Source organism: Geotrypetes seraphini, chromosome 10 (assembly GCF_902459505.1).
Source record: "Geotrypetes seraphini chromosome 10, aGeoSer1.1, whole genome shotgun sequence".
In the NCBI taxonomy this organism is placed as follows: Eukaryota; Metazoa; Chordata; class Amphibia; order Gymnophiona; family Dermophiidae; genus Geotrypetes; species Geotrypetes seraphini.
The window spans coordinates 44,491,898-44,506,902 of NC_047093.1; the positions used below are offsets into that span (position 1 = coordinate 44,491,898).

At 43.4% G+C, this 15,005-nt stretch overlaps 1 protein-coding gene and 1 long non-coding RNA gene across 7 annotated transcripts in view; one reads left to right on the top strand and one right to left on the bottom strand.

The window, feature by feature from the left end:
- The window catches only part of FOXK2 (forkhead box K2), a 183,679-nt gene extending 174,452 nt beyond the window's left edge, over positions 1-9,227 (bottom strand). Inside the window, exon 1 of one of the 5 annotated variants that reach the window (XR_004540935.1) lies at positions 8,708-9,226. Coding sequence is in view for 2 of the 5 variants with exons in the window: in XM_033961708.1 (XP_033817599.1) it covers positions 8,708-9,021 (314 nt within the window). In the remaining 3 variants the exon portion in view is untranslated. Of the gene's footprint in view, positions 1-8,707 lie in introns of all 5 variants that reach the window. The other 4 variants (XM_033961708.1, XM_033961707.1, XM_033961710.1 and 1 more) reach the window with 4 other exon arrangements.
- A 149-nt stretch (positions 9,228-9,376) lies between these two features.
- Positions 9,377-13,269, top strand: LOC117368251. Of its 2 annotated transcripts, none has more exons than XR_004540937.1 (3): positions 9,377-9,657; positions 11,707-12,168; positions 13,188-13,269. It is a non-coding gene; the product is annotated as an uncharacterized LOC117368251 (long non-coding RNA). The 2 variants fall into 2 exon arrangements; XR_004540936.1 differs by having other exon boundaries at positions 11,837-12,168.
- The last annotated feature ends 1,736 nt before the right edge of the window (positions 13,270-15,005 follow it).

Here is a 15,005-nt window from a genome sequence, read left to right on the forward strand (position 1 = left end):
CAGGTCTATTGCCTGAGCAGTGGTCCCTGACTATTTCTATAACTACCTCTTGCTCCTATCCCTATCTGTTAATATTAATATGCCCTCTCAAAGTCAACCTTTTACCTCATAAGGTTTCCCTCTATATTGGAACAGAAAGTTCCCTCTGGACAACTTTCTGTTCCAATATAGAGGGAAACCTTATGATGTGCCCAATTGATCAGTGATAATACCTCCCTCCTCTTTCACACCTTGAAGTCACCAGATGATGCAGAGGCAGGAGATGAAAAGAAAGAAGCATCAGTATTTGGGTGGGGAGGGGGGTGAGCTATGCCTCCTTTCAAACCTTGAAGTCAACAGATGATGTGGAGGCAGGACAAGGGTGAGTAAAGGGAAAGAAGCATTAATAAGGGGTGGGGGGCTATTCCCCCCCTTTCTTTCAAAACCTCACAGCTTCAGCATGGTAAGTACTTGTCATTACAATGGCCACAATGAAACAGCTGCAGTTAAACAGCCATGTTGAACCTAGCTGGCTGAAACAGCTACACTGAGTAGTCCTAGATCCCTTCCAGAGGTATCAAGGGACCCAGATCATGCCAAGAAAAAATATTCCCTGGACCATAACTCTGCCGCCACGGTTGCTGGGTGTTTGTTCTCAGTGGTTTCACACCCAACATGCCAACATCCATCCATCCATTCGGTGGAGCTCAAAATGTGACTTATCGGCCCAAGTCCAATGTCGGTACTTCTGTACAAATTGCAACCATGTTTTGCAATGAACCCTTGTGAGCATGGGTGCTGTCAGCAGCCATCTGCTCCAGAGCCCCATTTGCAACAGGGTTCACTGCATGGTCATTTTGGACACATCTGGAGACCCTCCTAGTTTGTTTGGATGGAGAATGCTCCACAGTAGCATGTTGATCAGCCCGCACCAACCTGTGCAGCCGACATTCACCTTTTGAATCAATGGCTCATGTTGTCCCCCCGTTACCATTTTGGGTCATCGAATAGGTTCCATTTGTCCACACACAGTACACTTTTACCACAGTAGCCGATGATCATGCCGGCATGATCAAGTCGAACTTTTGTCCTCTTGACAAACACAGTTGCGGTGTGGGACACTATCAAAAGCCTTACTGAAGTCCAAGTACACGACATCCAGGGACTCCCCCATATCCAGCTTTTTTATTCCCAATCAAAGAAGCTGATTAGATTGGATTGGCAGGACCTTCCCTTTGTAAATCCCCATCAACATGGATTTACAAAGGGAAGGCCCTGCCAATCCAATCAGCTTCTTTGATTGGGTAACGAAAAAGCTGGATATGGGGGAGTCCCTGGACGTCGTATACTTGGACTTCAGTAAGGCTTTTGATAGTGTCCCACACCGCAGGTTATTAAGCAAGATGGGTTTGATGGGATTAGGAGGAACATTAACTGCATGGGTTAAAGACTGGCTCAGAGGTAGACTTCAAAGGGTGGTGGTGAACGGTACTCTCTTCAAAACGTCGGAAGTGATCAGTGGAGTGCCGCAGGGCTCGGTCTTGGGTCCGATCCTATTTAATATCTTCGTAAGGAACCTGGCTCAGGGGCTTCGAGGTAAAATTACATTATTCGCCGATGACACCAAACTATGCAACATAGTAGGTAACAGCACAGTGCCCGACTGTATGACGCAGGACCTACTCTTACTGGAAAAATGGTCCATAACTTGGCATCTAAGTTTTAATGCCAAAAAGTGTAAGGTCATGCACCTTGGCAGCAGAAATCCTTGCAGAACTTACACCCTAAATGGTGAGACCTTAGCAAGAACTGCAGCAGAACGAGACTTGGGAGTGATTATTAGTGAAGAAATGAAGACTGCCAATCAAGTGGAGAAAGCTTCGTCCATAGTGAAATAATGCCTCTACAAAATAGCCAGTTTCTAGGGAAACCAAACTTCCCCTCCAAATATTCCCGGGTATACTTGGATTCGGACTGGAGGTCCAGTTGCAGCACCTTGCCCATGTCCAGCACGAACCTGGTGAAGGAGGAAGGCTTGCCCGCAGAACGCCCTTCAAGGGGCAAAGCCGAGTGGGACTTCAGGGCAGCCAAGAACGAGGGGGGAAGCTTCCCTCGAGTACTGCACCGGCAAGTCAGTGTCCATAAGCAGGGATGTCGATGAAGCCCTGCTGAGAGAACGAGGGGGAGTCGACGACAGCTTGCGCTTAGAGAGCCTGGAAGGCGAGGACCTGAGGGTCAGAGGCCCGGGGAGCCCGCCTCGGTAAGCCCCGGGAAGAAGAGACCTTCCGATGCGGCAGGGAGGTTGGAGTCTTCGACCTCGAAGCCCCTCGGCTCGGAGACCGAGACGGCATGGGAGATCGGCGAAGACGAGGGTCAGACAGTACGAGGTCCGACGGCTGGATGGACCCCGTTGTGCGAGGACCTGGCGACCTACCACGCCTTGGGGAAGAATCCCTGGGCCGTTGGTGGACCGCTGCCTCAAAGAAGAAGTACATTTAGTCCGGTGCTTCGAACGAGGTCGGGCGGCAGGGGAAGTCCGCCTCGAAGGAGTAGGTGAGGAATCACTCGAGAACAAGCAGCGGGACCGACGCACCTTGCCTCGAGAGCCCTCGGCGCAACGCTCAAGCTGGTCAACAACGAGCGAGGTCAAGGCCGGGGCAAGCTGAGCCAAAGCAGAGGAGATCTGCGAGGTTAGGATAGCCTTAAGCATATCCTTGAACATCGGCACCGAGACCAAAGGATTTGGACGAACTGGTGCAGGAGTGCGCTCCAACGAGGGCAACCTCGATGTAGAGTGTTCCCGTAATGTGGAGGCACGCTTAGGAGGAGGTCTCGCAGAGGCCGGCAGGACTACACTCACTGCCTGGGTGGCCAGACACTCCGAGGACGGCTTGTTCAGTAGCTGAGCTGAACCTGATGGAGGAATCGGAGACTTACCTGAAGCCGAGGTCTTCAAAGCCGGAGCAGCCAAGGCCTTCGAAGTCAAGGGAGACATGCTCGGGCCTGAGGTCTTCGAGGTCGAGGCCAAGACCGGGGTCGAGGCTTTATCCATGGAGAAAAGTTCCAAAATTATGGCCAGTCGTCGACGAAGAGCCCGGGGTTGGAGATTGGCACAATGAGGCCAAGAGTCTGTAGGGTGATCAACACCGAGACATAGTATACACCAACGGTGCGGATCTGTGATCGGGATCACCCGACCGCACTGTGTGCACTTCTTGAAACCGGTAAGAGGCAGGGATATAAGGCAGGAAAAAAAGGCTGCGGCCACGCGAGGCCGGGCAGCCAAGGAAAAAAACGGGACCCCCCAGTCGTGATCGATGTAATTAAGGTTTTTTTTTTTGTTTTTTTTAATAAAACAGAAAAGACGCGGGGCACAACGACTTCCGAAGAAAACAATAAAAGAAGCTGCGGTGCAAGAAAGTCACTTAGATTCGCAGAGAAGAGAGACAGGGCCTTCTGGCTCCGCGGAAAACTAAGAACGGAGGACCACGTTGAGGAGACGCCCCTATAGCTGAGCAGGAAGGTACATGCATGCACGGTGCAGCACTAGCAAGCTTTAAGATCTTCAATCAAGTTTGCTTGAAAAGCTGTCCGCGACAGGGCTTCATGGATGACGTCACCCACATGTAGAGAATATGCTGCCTGCTTGTCCTGGGATAAACACAGGGCTTATAGAATGCACCACAATAAGGTCAAAAGCAGACCTCTTATAGGGATAGGAAAAAAAAAAAGAGCGCACTCACAGGCTTACAATGTTCCCACTGTGTATGCCATCATTTCTTTTTCTTATGTCTGTTGCCATTAGCAACTATATTTTTTTGAAGCCTTAGATATTTTCACACACACACCACTTCACTGATACTGTCTTTTACAATTTATTCTCCTGATTAAAACTTTAAGACAACAATAGATTCTAAATGGCAATCCAGAACTGCCCATCGATTAGGGCACAGAAAACCATTTCAAACAAACTCCTGAGTACTAATATGCACATTGTTCAAGGAGATTTGGGAATTTAGATAAAGGAAAGTAACCATAATTAGACTTAAAATCACTTGATGTTAGGTCTTCAATGACCTATTTATGCACCAAAAACAGACCTTTCAATCTAATAACCCTGTGAATAAACCATGCATTTCAATACCAATTTAAATGTCAGCCAATTTGTGACTTTACTGTTTATAGTATTATTTGCCACCATGATCTAACCTTTGGAGCACAAACTGACTATTTCAGATTAAGACAAATTTAGCACAATAAGATCTGTCTTAAACCAGACCAGCTTTAGGAAAATTGCACAGGCAGTCTTACTCCCACATCTGGACTATTGCAACTCCTTATACTGTGGAATCTTAGAGAAGGAACATAAGAAATTACAGCTTCTCCAAAACACACCCACATCTGGACTATTGCAACTCCTTATACTATGGAATCTTAGAGAAGGAACATAAGAAATTACAGCTTCTCCAAAACACAGAGACTAGACAAATCTTTTCGTTTAGGAAACACACAGGCTGATGGTGAATAGAAGAATTTATGATTGTTGCATGGTCTATAAGGAATTACAATGGTCTAACATCTGACATAAAAGTCACATGTGTCTTCTGTAACTCAAGAACACGACAGCATTTTAAACTAACTTTTCCTTCTCCTCAACAAATTTACCGGGAAAAGCTATTCATGTCTACCTTCAACTTTCAAGGTCCCAATATCTGGAACAACTTACCACACCTACTACAACTTCAGGAAACTGTTGGACATATCTCTTCTCACTAATTCTCATGGCTTATACTCCTTATAGCCTATGAATCTTGTAACGTCAGTGAATGCTTAGAATTTTTATTGTAAACTGCAATGAATGAATCTTTGTTGAAAATTGCGAGGTATAAGAAATGGTATAGTAAAACACCTGACTCAAGAAAACCAATTTAAACTAAAAATACAAAGGATGAAGAGCAAAAATCATACAAATGCATGTAATCAAATATAGATTAACACTACAAATGCAAAGAACTTCAATTAAGAAGCTTTCCAATTCAAAGTTTATTATTTTCTTAACTCAGTAGAAACAAGCAACACAGACTTTTAATGTGCTTTCATTTAAAACTTGTTTTGTCTTATAAAATTAAATAAAAAAACAAAACAAAAATTTTAGTTTTCAATTTTGATGTGCCTTACAAGGTTTTAATGTATGCTGTTTAAATACACTAAAATAAATCTCCCAGAACATGTGTTATAGGAAGATGGTACTATACTTTGAAACCTTTGGCCAGTTTAAGAGTCAGAAGAGATGTTGGAAGAGAGATAGCTACAATTACATCATTACTGTATATGATAATTCTGGGCAGGTTTATGGCAAAAATACCACCTTGTTTGAGTTGGTTTTGGGTTTTTTTCAAACAATCCAAAGAGCAACCCTATCTATAGCCGCAGTTTACAAAGCTTTATTAACTACACTGCCAGGAAAGCATGTGCGGGATTTACTGATAAAATGGGCAATTCTACAATTAATATCACACATTCCCCTTTATGATGTAATGTGCAGAACTTAAGAGTGTGCTTATAGATGCACTAAAATGGAAACTCCAAAAAAGTAAAAGCTCACCAACAAAATTAAAACAATTTACACACTAGTAATTAAAAAAAAATCCATGCAGGTAAACAATCTCTTTTCAAAATACTTGGGACCAGATATATGTAAAGTAATCATAGTCAGTTAACTTATAGGCTCGGATGCTCTAAAATTGCTGTTAAAATCCTGTGGGTCGTTGTAGGGCTGGTAAAAGTCCAATTTGAAAACAGTGATTGATATTCAAACAATTTTGCATGCAAATAAGTTTCCCAACGTCCTGCCATAATTCCATCCAATCAGTCATTGGAGAAAGTGACCGACATGTGCAGAGCTGTCAGGGGAAGGCCCGAATATCTAAGCAGCAGGGGAAGCCCTGAAGCAGCCTCCTGCCACACAGCTGTTTGGGGAAGAAGAGTACAGTAGTAGTCTAAAAGAAAAAAAAAAAAAAAAAAAAAAGTCTTGTTGGAACAACCCCAACAATGGCCAACCCCTGAACTTTAAAAAAAATCCAGCAGGAGAGAAATCCACTTCCTCCTGCCTCAGCCACCCGGACCCCCCCCCCCCCTCACACACACACACCTTTAAATTAAAGAGCAGAAGGGATGCCTACTCCTCCTCGCTGCCGCTAAATTAAAAGATCTTGGTTTTCTCCATTTTACAAAAATTATATTTTTTGTTTTTCACATGTTTCCATTATTTAATAGGTTGGGCATTTTTTTTTTTTTTTGCATTGTATCAAATCACTGAGATAAACTGCCACTAACTTTAAACAGCTGAAATACAGAGTGAAAACATGCTTAAGTACAATGATATTGTATACTATCACTATCGCCTCTGAATCATCACAAAAACATCAGTTTAAGGAAGATGTAAATATTAGGTTTATAATCAAATACTCCAGCTATTTCTGGCCATAACTATACTGACCAATGTTCCACAGAATTTACAATGCTTGTGTTTTTTGATGAAAGAAGTGGTATAAGGCATAAATAAGATAAATGAACAAAGTGAGGGACAAATATGGATATGTCGACTAAAAAGTATATAAGGACAAGGCAGACTTTTTAAAGTTCAAAGGCAATTATTTCTTGTTTATGTGCAAGATATTTAACCAACACTGAGTCAAAACAGGCTGTGATTCATTCTTCTTCAGTTTGGACTGCTGCTGAATATCATTGAATAATGGGACTCTAGTTGATTTCTGATCACTGAAGATAATTCTGTTGGTTATTATTATGTTTTCAGTCCTTTCCACTGACATTTTGAGAACTTCACTGTATTTTTTATTATCTATTATTAACAATTCAACTGTTTGTGATGTGTATTGATTTATCAGATTCTCTTTATGATTCAAGATATTTAACCTACATTTTATCTATACATTATGATTTATTTGATATACTGTCTTTCCTTAGACAATAACAAAGTGATATATAAAATACTGAATACGGAAAAGAATGGCAGTTCTGAATAGGATAGTAAAAGGAAAAAAAAGTTATTAGATTGCAAGACAAAGAGTATCAGAAAACCACCAGGGGTGGGAGATTATTCTTTACTGTATGTAAAACAACTAAATAGCTTACTCAAGGGGAAGTCTAGTTATCAAACTTTTCAGTTCCATTTTCCCAGCTCTCATTAAGGAAGAGAATGCACACTCACCCGCTCTTTTACTAAGGCATTCTAGCCGATTTAGCACGTGCCAAATACTAACGCGTCCATAAAATATAATGGCCGCGCTAGCATTCAGCATGCACTAATATTTAAGCGCACGCTAAATTGGCTAGCATACCTTAGTAAAGGGATCCCTCAATGCATCTTATGGGATGAAGGGAGGCCTTATTCTTTTCCAAACAGTCCTTAATAGAGAGGTTTTGCTAGTACAGATACACAATCTCTTATCTGAAATTCTGAAAACCAAAATTTTTCATTGAAAAAATATGTCAAAGCTATTTGGCAATGAACATGCTTCAATGCAAAGCACACTCGACCCTTCTTGACTACCATTCCAAACACCAAAATCCAAAATGTGGATGGTCTCAAGGATTTTGAGTAAAAGATTGTGTACCTGTATAAATTATTTCATTATTTCTATTATGTTATAAGAGCAATCTCCTTTGGACAGAGTTCCAAGTGTAGCATCTAATTTTGGTAGAAACTGAGAATCTGTACCAAATGGAGGTTTTACCCATCCACCTGATCCCACTAAGGACACAATTACTTTAAGATCATTAGTAAAGTAGGTGATGTAAACTTCATGCTTTTAAAATTATTCTCCAATCTAGGATTTGTGGATCCCTCTATGCCTATGAAAATTCAAGGCGATTACATCAAATATCAGAGCCTGAAATAAGTCTACAGACATTTGTTGCTTTATTTATTCAGTGCTTCTATGTACCATAAGAAAACATTTTCTCCTTCAAACTACTTTTAAATGTCCATTCTTAGTGCAACATACCCACACTCAATGTTTGTAGCACTAAACTAGCACATCTCCTTTTAAGAATGATCTCAGCTGGCAAATCCATCCAACAGTAAAGTCAATGAACACAAAGTTAACCAGCTTCTCTTATCTTAATGCTTTCGACCACTTCAAAAAAAAAAAAAAAATCTAAGTGCAGGCAGCAACTCTTAGCAGCCAAATAACAAATATTCTAACCCAAAGAGCTCAGAATGCAATCTTTTTAGCCCTAGAGCACATCGAACTCGTTCCTCAAGTTAAACGCTGGGTGACATTAAAAACGCTTCCCTTAAGGGCCGCCCAAACACGACTACAGCATGTGTCAACCACAAACATCAACACATGCCCTGCCTTCCTTACAGCGATCCGGCCAAGCAAAGAGCTTCGGGGTCTCGGGAAGGTGCATGGGCCCCCGGCTGAGCTGCCCAGCACCTGCAGCATTCAGCTCCACTCTCCAAGACATCCTTGCCTCTACACTTCTGCAGAGTGTCCGGCACATTTAATGCTCCCGAGTCTGATTTCGCCTCATGCAAGGCGAAAGGCATACAGGAGAGGAGTAGCTATAATATCGGGATGATTAAAACCAAACAAACCCAAAACCCCACAAGCGCCAACACACCGTCGCTGCAAAAGCTAATAATGAATTTTACACTTGGGCTGCTTCAGCCAGGGGCCCCCGGTCCCCGCGCAATACTCACACTCTGGGCAGCTGCAGCGGCGGGGCCCCTCTCCGCTGGAACACGCCGTCTACGAACACGCCGTTCTTGCCGAGGCAGCGCAGGTAGAAATCGCCGCCTTCGCCCTCCTCGCCGGCCGTGAAGATCTCCAGGTGGCGACGGGAAATGAAGCTAGAGTGGCCCATGCTGACGTCCACCGAGCCTTGGGACGAGTTGCGGCCGATGGTTACCGAGCGCTTTTTCATCAAGTACTCGAACTCTCGGCCTTCCAACCGGGCCACGGCAGAGACAGGTACCCCGCTCACCGTCGCTGCTGCTCCTGTTCCTGCCGCCATCTTTTGGGGGGGTGGGGGGTGCTGAAGAACGCTGCGTCTCTCACACCGGCGCTCCCACGTCTTCAGCTGCAAGAGGCCGTGCGCTGCCACACTGGTCCTCGTTCCCGGGGCTAGCAGGAGACGAGGTAGTGGCGGAGCGGGGCGAAGCCGAAGCCAACGAGCTCCTCCAGCGCTGGCGGCTCCGACCGACCCGCAGCCGCCACAGACAGCGAAAGAAAAGGAAGAGGAAAGGCTGCAGCCTAGCCTGACCGGCACCCGGCCGCGGGCTCTGCCTGATGGACGGCGGGGGACTGCCAATGGGACGCACAAACTGTAATGGGGCTATCAAACCGTGGCCTGTCAGAAGCGGCTCTAAGCTCAACTCCAAGGTGGAGGGGAAGGGAGGGTTGGTTGCACCGCGCAAGAACAAGACAGATTTGAGGTGAGACTGAAATCCCGGAACAGACGTTACTGTCGAGAGAATGGGAATGGAGTCGGACGACTAGACACAAAAAGGGTTCCGGCGGCGGAATGTCAAGTGTTCTGCAATACTATCGGCGTTACTCTTTTTAACTATCTTTATTTACTGCAAGTTTTTGAACAAAAGATTTATGAATGTGCTAAAAGTAAGATAGCCTGCAAGCTCTTCCAACCAAGGTCTGTCTACTCTATGTTATTTATTATGTGCATCCTTTATTAATAGCACAGTATGAAAATAAATCTCTTACAAAATATTGGAGCCGAGCAGAAAAACCATGATTCTGTGCAGCAGTCAGGAACTCCACCCTTTATGTTAGCTAAATGCCTGCAGGTGGAGTTCTAGCGACCATATTCTTAAATTATGACAGATCCCTGAGAAAATAATAAAATCGCTTTTTTTTCTTTCAAATTAACTGTCTCAAGCAAAAATGTCAACAATTGCCTCACAACTGGGGACCCTTCTTCCCAAATTGGATAAACAAGAAATCCCATACCTGGTGTCCAACACACTTTCCTCATGGACACCAAAGAACATTTATAAGTAGATTGGGGTGAAGGGCATCATAGAACTTCAAGCCAATCTTCCAGAAGCCTCCAGTATTATGTTATAGCAAAAAATATCCCCAGAAGGCTGACAGGCCTGCACAAAGGCAGTACCTGGATGACCATACATGGTGGAAGACTAAGGGCTCCTTTTACGAAGGTGTGTTAGGGTCTTAACGTGCGTTTTTTGACTAGCGTGCACTATAGCACATGCTAATCCGGTGCGTGCACTAAAAATGCAGCACACCTCCATAAAAGGAGCCCTAAGGGCCTGTTTTACAAAGCCACGCTAGCGACTGCTGTGCGGCAACAGCCCCGAAGCCCTTTAAATCTCTTTGGGCTTCAGGGCTTTGTAAAACAGGCCCTAAGTTTAAGGGTATTCATGCAGACAAGAGGCTTACAGTTAATTTTTCCTTACATGTTTTTTTAATATTTCTTGGAGCAATGTTTGAATACAAAAACTGAAACTGTTAAAAAAAGTTACCTGAAGAGCTGCACAACGGAAAGAAAACACCTGTCATCTATTCTGCTAGTATCCCTTTGCACAAGAACTCCTGAAGGCAATATGGGGATAATTCTGTGACTGTGCACCTGATTGGTGCATATTCTACAAATGAATATAGGTGCTTAATTTCCTTTATAGACTAGTGTAACTGGGTATATACACATGCATGTGCAAGGTGCAATAGGAGGGGGGAGAGAATTACCAGCAACGTTACATCATTATATTAATCATAGGTGCACTAGCGCTATTGGATGGGAGGGGAGGGGAGGTGCAATCGTCGGATTTCAGCAAGCACATATAAGACATAACTTCAATACATGCCTCTAATGCGTGTGCTCGAGATGCATGCTTTTGAGATTTTTTCCCAAAAGTATGTTGCTATAATTTATATAAATAGTGTGTTAAAAATTTTTTTATCATGAGCCACAGCCAGAAACACACGCTCAAGACATGCTTTTCACAGTACCAGCACCCACAGACCAGCTGGTGATTTTTGGCCGTTAAAAGCTGGTGCTTTGTTTGGAAAATCATCCAGCGATGATAGAGAATCACTTGGAGCACCCGTTTAAATATTGAGCCTGTTTTACTACCATTTTAATAGTAATGACCTCGTTGTACTACATTTGCATGGCAGAGTTGGAAGCTGCTAGGAAGCTTGGAAAAGACTACAGTAGTCGTTTTGATAATTGGGTGGTAAAATACTGTCATGCTAAACTAGCTGGAACCAGTTTAGCGATCATCATTAAAGACACGGTAAATTTTGAGAATCCGTCCCTAGGTTCTTACCTGGATAATCTTCTTTTTGTTAATCCTCTCAGGAGTCCGTACGTATGGTGATCAATCCGTTCCTGCAAACAGGACTTGCAGAAGTGTGAATACAGTTTTGGCCACCTCCCTCATGGAGGCAGAGCCCAGAGTCCCCTTTAAGTTACATCCCAAAGCAATCGAGCTCCACTGGAACACAATATAAAGAAGGAGGTGAACAGGGAGTGACCCCGCATACATTACACAGTTCTGTTCTGCTCTGTAATTTAGAAACAAGAAGTAGAACAACAATGAACAGGAATTTGTATAAAACAACCTTAGAGAACCAACCTGTTGAGTGCAACTAGCACTAACAATAAGGGAGGTAGATGCTGAAGAATACACTAACATATACAATATTTCTTCACATACAGCCATCTGACAAGAGAAAAGTTCCAGGCTTGGAATCTAGAAACATTAAAGGCAGAAAAATAGGCGAAACAGAATACACAGAAAGATTTTTCAAGTAAGAACATAATCTTTCATTCTGCTACATCCACTTAGGAGTCTGTACATATGGTGATTTACCAAAGCAATGGTCGACGTCTACGGAGGAACAGAAGAGCCTACCTGCAAGACCGAGGACCCAAAAGCCTCTCAAGCCACCACGTCCACTCTATATAAAATATGGAAAAAGCATGCAGAGTAGACTAAGTAGATGCTCTACAAATCTGTGTGGGAGGAACTGCTTGATACCCTGCCCATGAAGAAGTGACACCCCTGGTGGAATGCGTCTTGAGAGAGACTGGCAGCTGTTTACCAAAGGCAATGTATGTCAAAGATATGGCCATATGAATCCATCTAGCTATAGGTGCCCTGCCAAGCTGGGACAGGAGGTAAGTACAAACAGATGGTCTGAAAGTCCAAGTAGTCTCAAAATCATATCCTTGTTTGTTTGAGCCTGTAAACTAAAAAGCAGGCAGACGAACCTCCTGGTTGACATGGAAATCATTAATGTATTTTTAATTTATTTAAGTGTGTTTTAACCGATGTGTTCATTGACATGTGTCTGCTGTATTCATAGGGTCGTTAAAAGATCTGTGGACATTTAATACTCCTTTTATGTTATACCAGCCCTATTTATACATTTTGTTTTGAATATGAATGTGTTCTAGCAACCTTTTATGGTATATCAGCTTTCTTTATTAACTGATATTTTGAACGCTAATGTGATTAGATAAACTATAATTGTTAGGGTTGCCATTGATGCTTATGTCATATATGCCTATATTCAAGTTTGTCATTTTCCCCTCCTTTACAAAGCCGCTCTAGCATTTTTAGTGCCGACCATGGCGGTAACAGCTCGGACGCTCATAGGAATTCTATGAGCATTGGAGCTGTTACCGCGGTGGCCAGTGCTAAAAACACTAGTGCAGCTTTGTAAAGGAGGGGGTTTGTTTGTGTTATGTATCTCCTATTTTTTAGTCTCTTTAAAATTTATTAACATCTCTCAACATTTTCTTGTACTTTTTTTATAGCTTTTAGCATAGTATTCATATATTTGTGTATCAATCTCATCTTAATATTTATATATTTGCATATAATTCTTTTTTTACTTATCATAGGGTTTTTATGTTTTTTGATTGACACTTCTGTGCTTTGTCATGTTGGTCTGATCTATCCGTATGTGAATGTAATAAAGCTTGGGCATGTACTCGTATATTTTTTATCTCTATGCACATTTTTATAAAAACATATCTTTTATATTTGTTTATATCACATGGCACGACAATCATCTTATTGTATTATATTTATATTTTTTTTGTACTTTATATATGATGTGCTTTTTAATTTTAAATTTTGATTATGACCATGTTTACAATGTTTGTTGATTGTATATATTTGTGTGTTATAGATTCCTGAAGAAGGCACCTGTATGTTGCCAAAACACTGGCTGTGTAGCGTCAGTATTGCCTCAGAATTTGAATAAAGATCCCTTTAGAAACATCTCTATATCTCTGTATTTGTGTTGTCTTCAATATCATAGAAGTTGTCTTTCGTCTTTTGGACTTATCCTGTTGGACATGGAAACCAGACACAATCTTCGGAAGAAAGGAGGGAACAGGACAGAGAGTGACACCTGCTTCCATAATTCTAAGGAAGGGCTCCCTACAGGAGAGAGCCTGCAGCTCCAAAATACACCACGTTGAAACAAAAGCCAACAGAAACACAGTTTTGACTGTGAGATTCAAAAAGGAAGTGTCGCCAAGCGTCTCATGAGGAGCCTTGGCAAGGCTATTTAGGACAATGTTAAGATTCCATGAAGGGAAAGGATGTTGCAGCAGGGTCCTAAGCCAAAGCGCACCTCTCAGGAATCGTGTCGCATCCGGATTAGCTGTCAGCAAAACCATGCGACTCTGCGCTAGGAAAGACTAGCCACCTGCACTTTCATGGAGGCCACTGCAAGCCTTTCTCCAGTACAGCCTGAAGGAAAGCCAGCATGACCAGAATGGAAAACTGTAGCAGCTCCTTCTGGTCCTTTTCATACCATTGTTGAAAAGCCTTCCAAGCTTTAGCATAGGCTTCCATAGTAGACAGCTTCTTAGGCCAGATTACAGCCTTGCACTCAAGAGCCATGCCATAAGACCAAAGCGCTGTGGATTCTCCATGGGATCTGGCCCCTAACTCAGAAGCCTGTGATGAAAAGGCAGCTTAAGGCTTCTGTTGCACTGCAGACATAGTAGGTCCACATACCACGGTTGGCAAAGCCAGTCTGGAGCCACTAGGATCACAAGACCTGATTGAGTCCCACTCCTGCGAATGACTTTGGTTACCATGAGAGGGGAAGGGGGGAGGGGAGAGAGAGACAAAAAGAACACCGTTGTACAGCCAGGGCTGGACCAACATGTCTGACCCCGAGCTTCCTGGTTCATCTCACCAACTAAAAAAGCACTATGTTTTTTAATTTTTGGCAGAAGCCATCAAATCCATCACTGGCCTGCCTCAGTGGCATATAATGAGATTGAACGCCATGGCCTGCCCCAATGGCAATGAGACTTAATGCCCTTTGGGAGAGTGACAATTCCCCCGGGTTCAGGAACTAACGACTTAGGAAATCAGCCTGAATGTTTTCCACTCTGACCACATGGGACGCAGAAAGAGCCTGAAGGTGGGTTTCTGAGCCTCTAGGCTTAATGGGGTGCTTCTGGTGCCTCCCTGTTTGTTCACATATGCCACTGCTTTGTTGTTGGAGAACACCCTTACAGCTTTTCCCTCGATGACCTTTTCCAGCACCTTTAAGGATAGTTGGATGGCTCGGAGCTCCAGACGATTTATGGACCACCCCTTCTGATGGCGAGTCCACTGGCTCTGAATTGAGCAATCCCCACAATGAACTCCCCAGCCAAAACGACTGGCATCGGTCATGAGACTCACCCATTCTGATATTCAGAGAGGTATGCCTGTCGACAAGGTATCCTGAAGCCACTAGCATAAGCTGTTCCTCACTGTCCCTGTCCATAGGAGCTGCATCTAAAGTGAATGCCTCTGTGGAGACCACCAAGATAGAAGAATCCTGGTTGCATGTGTGCCCAGGGGACCACCTCCAGGGATACTGCCATGGAGCCAAACATCTGAAGATAATGCCATGCAGTGGGAAAGAGGAAGAATTTGGGTGAAGGAGAGGAAGGGAGAGATTATCATGTACATACCCCGAAAATAAGACTTAGTGTGT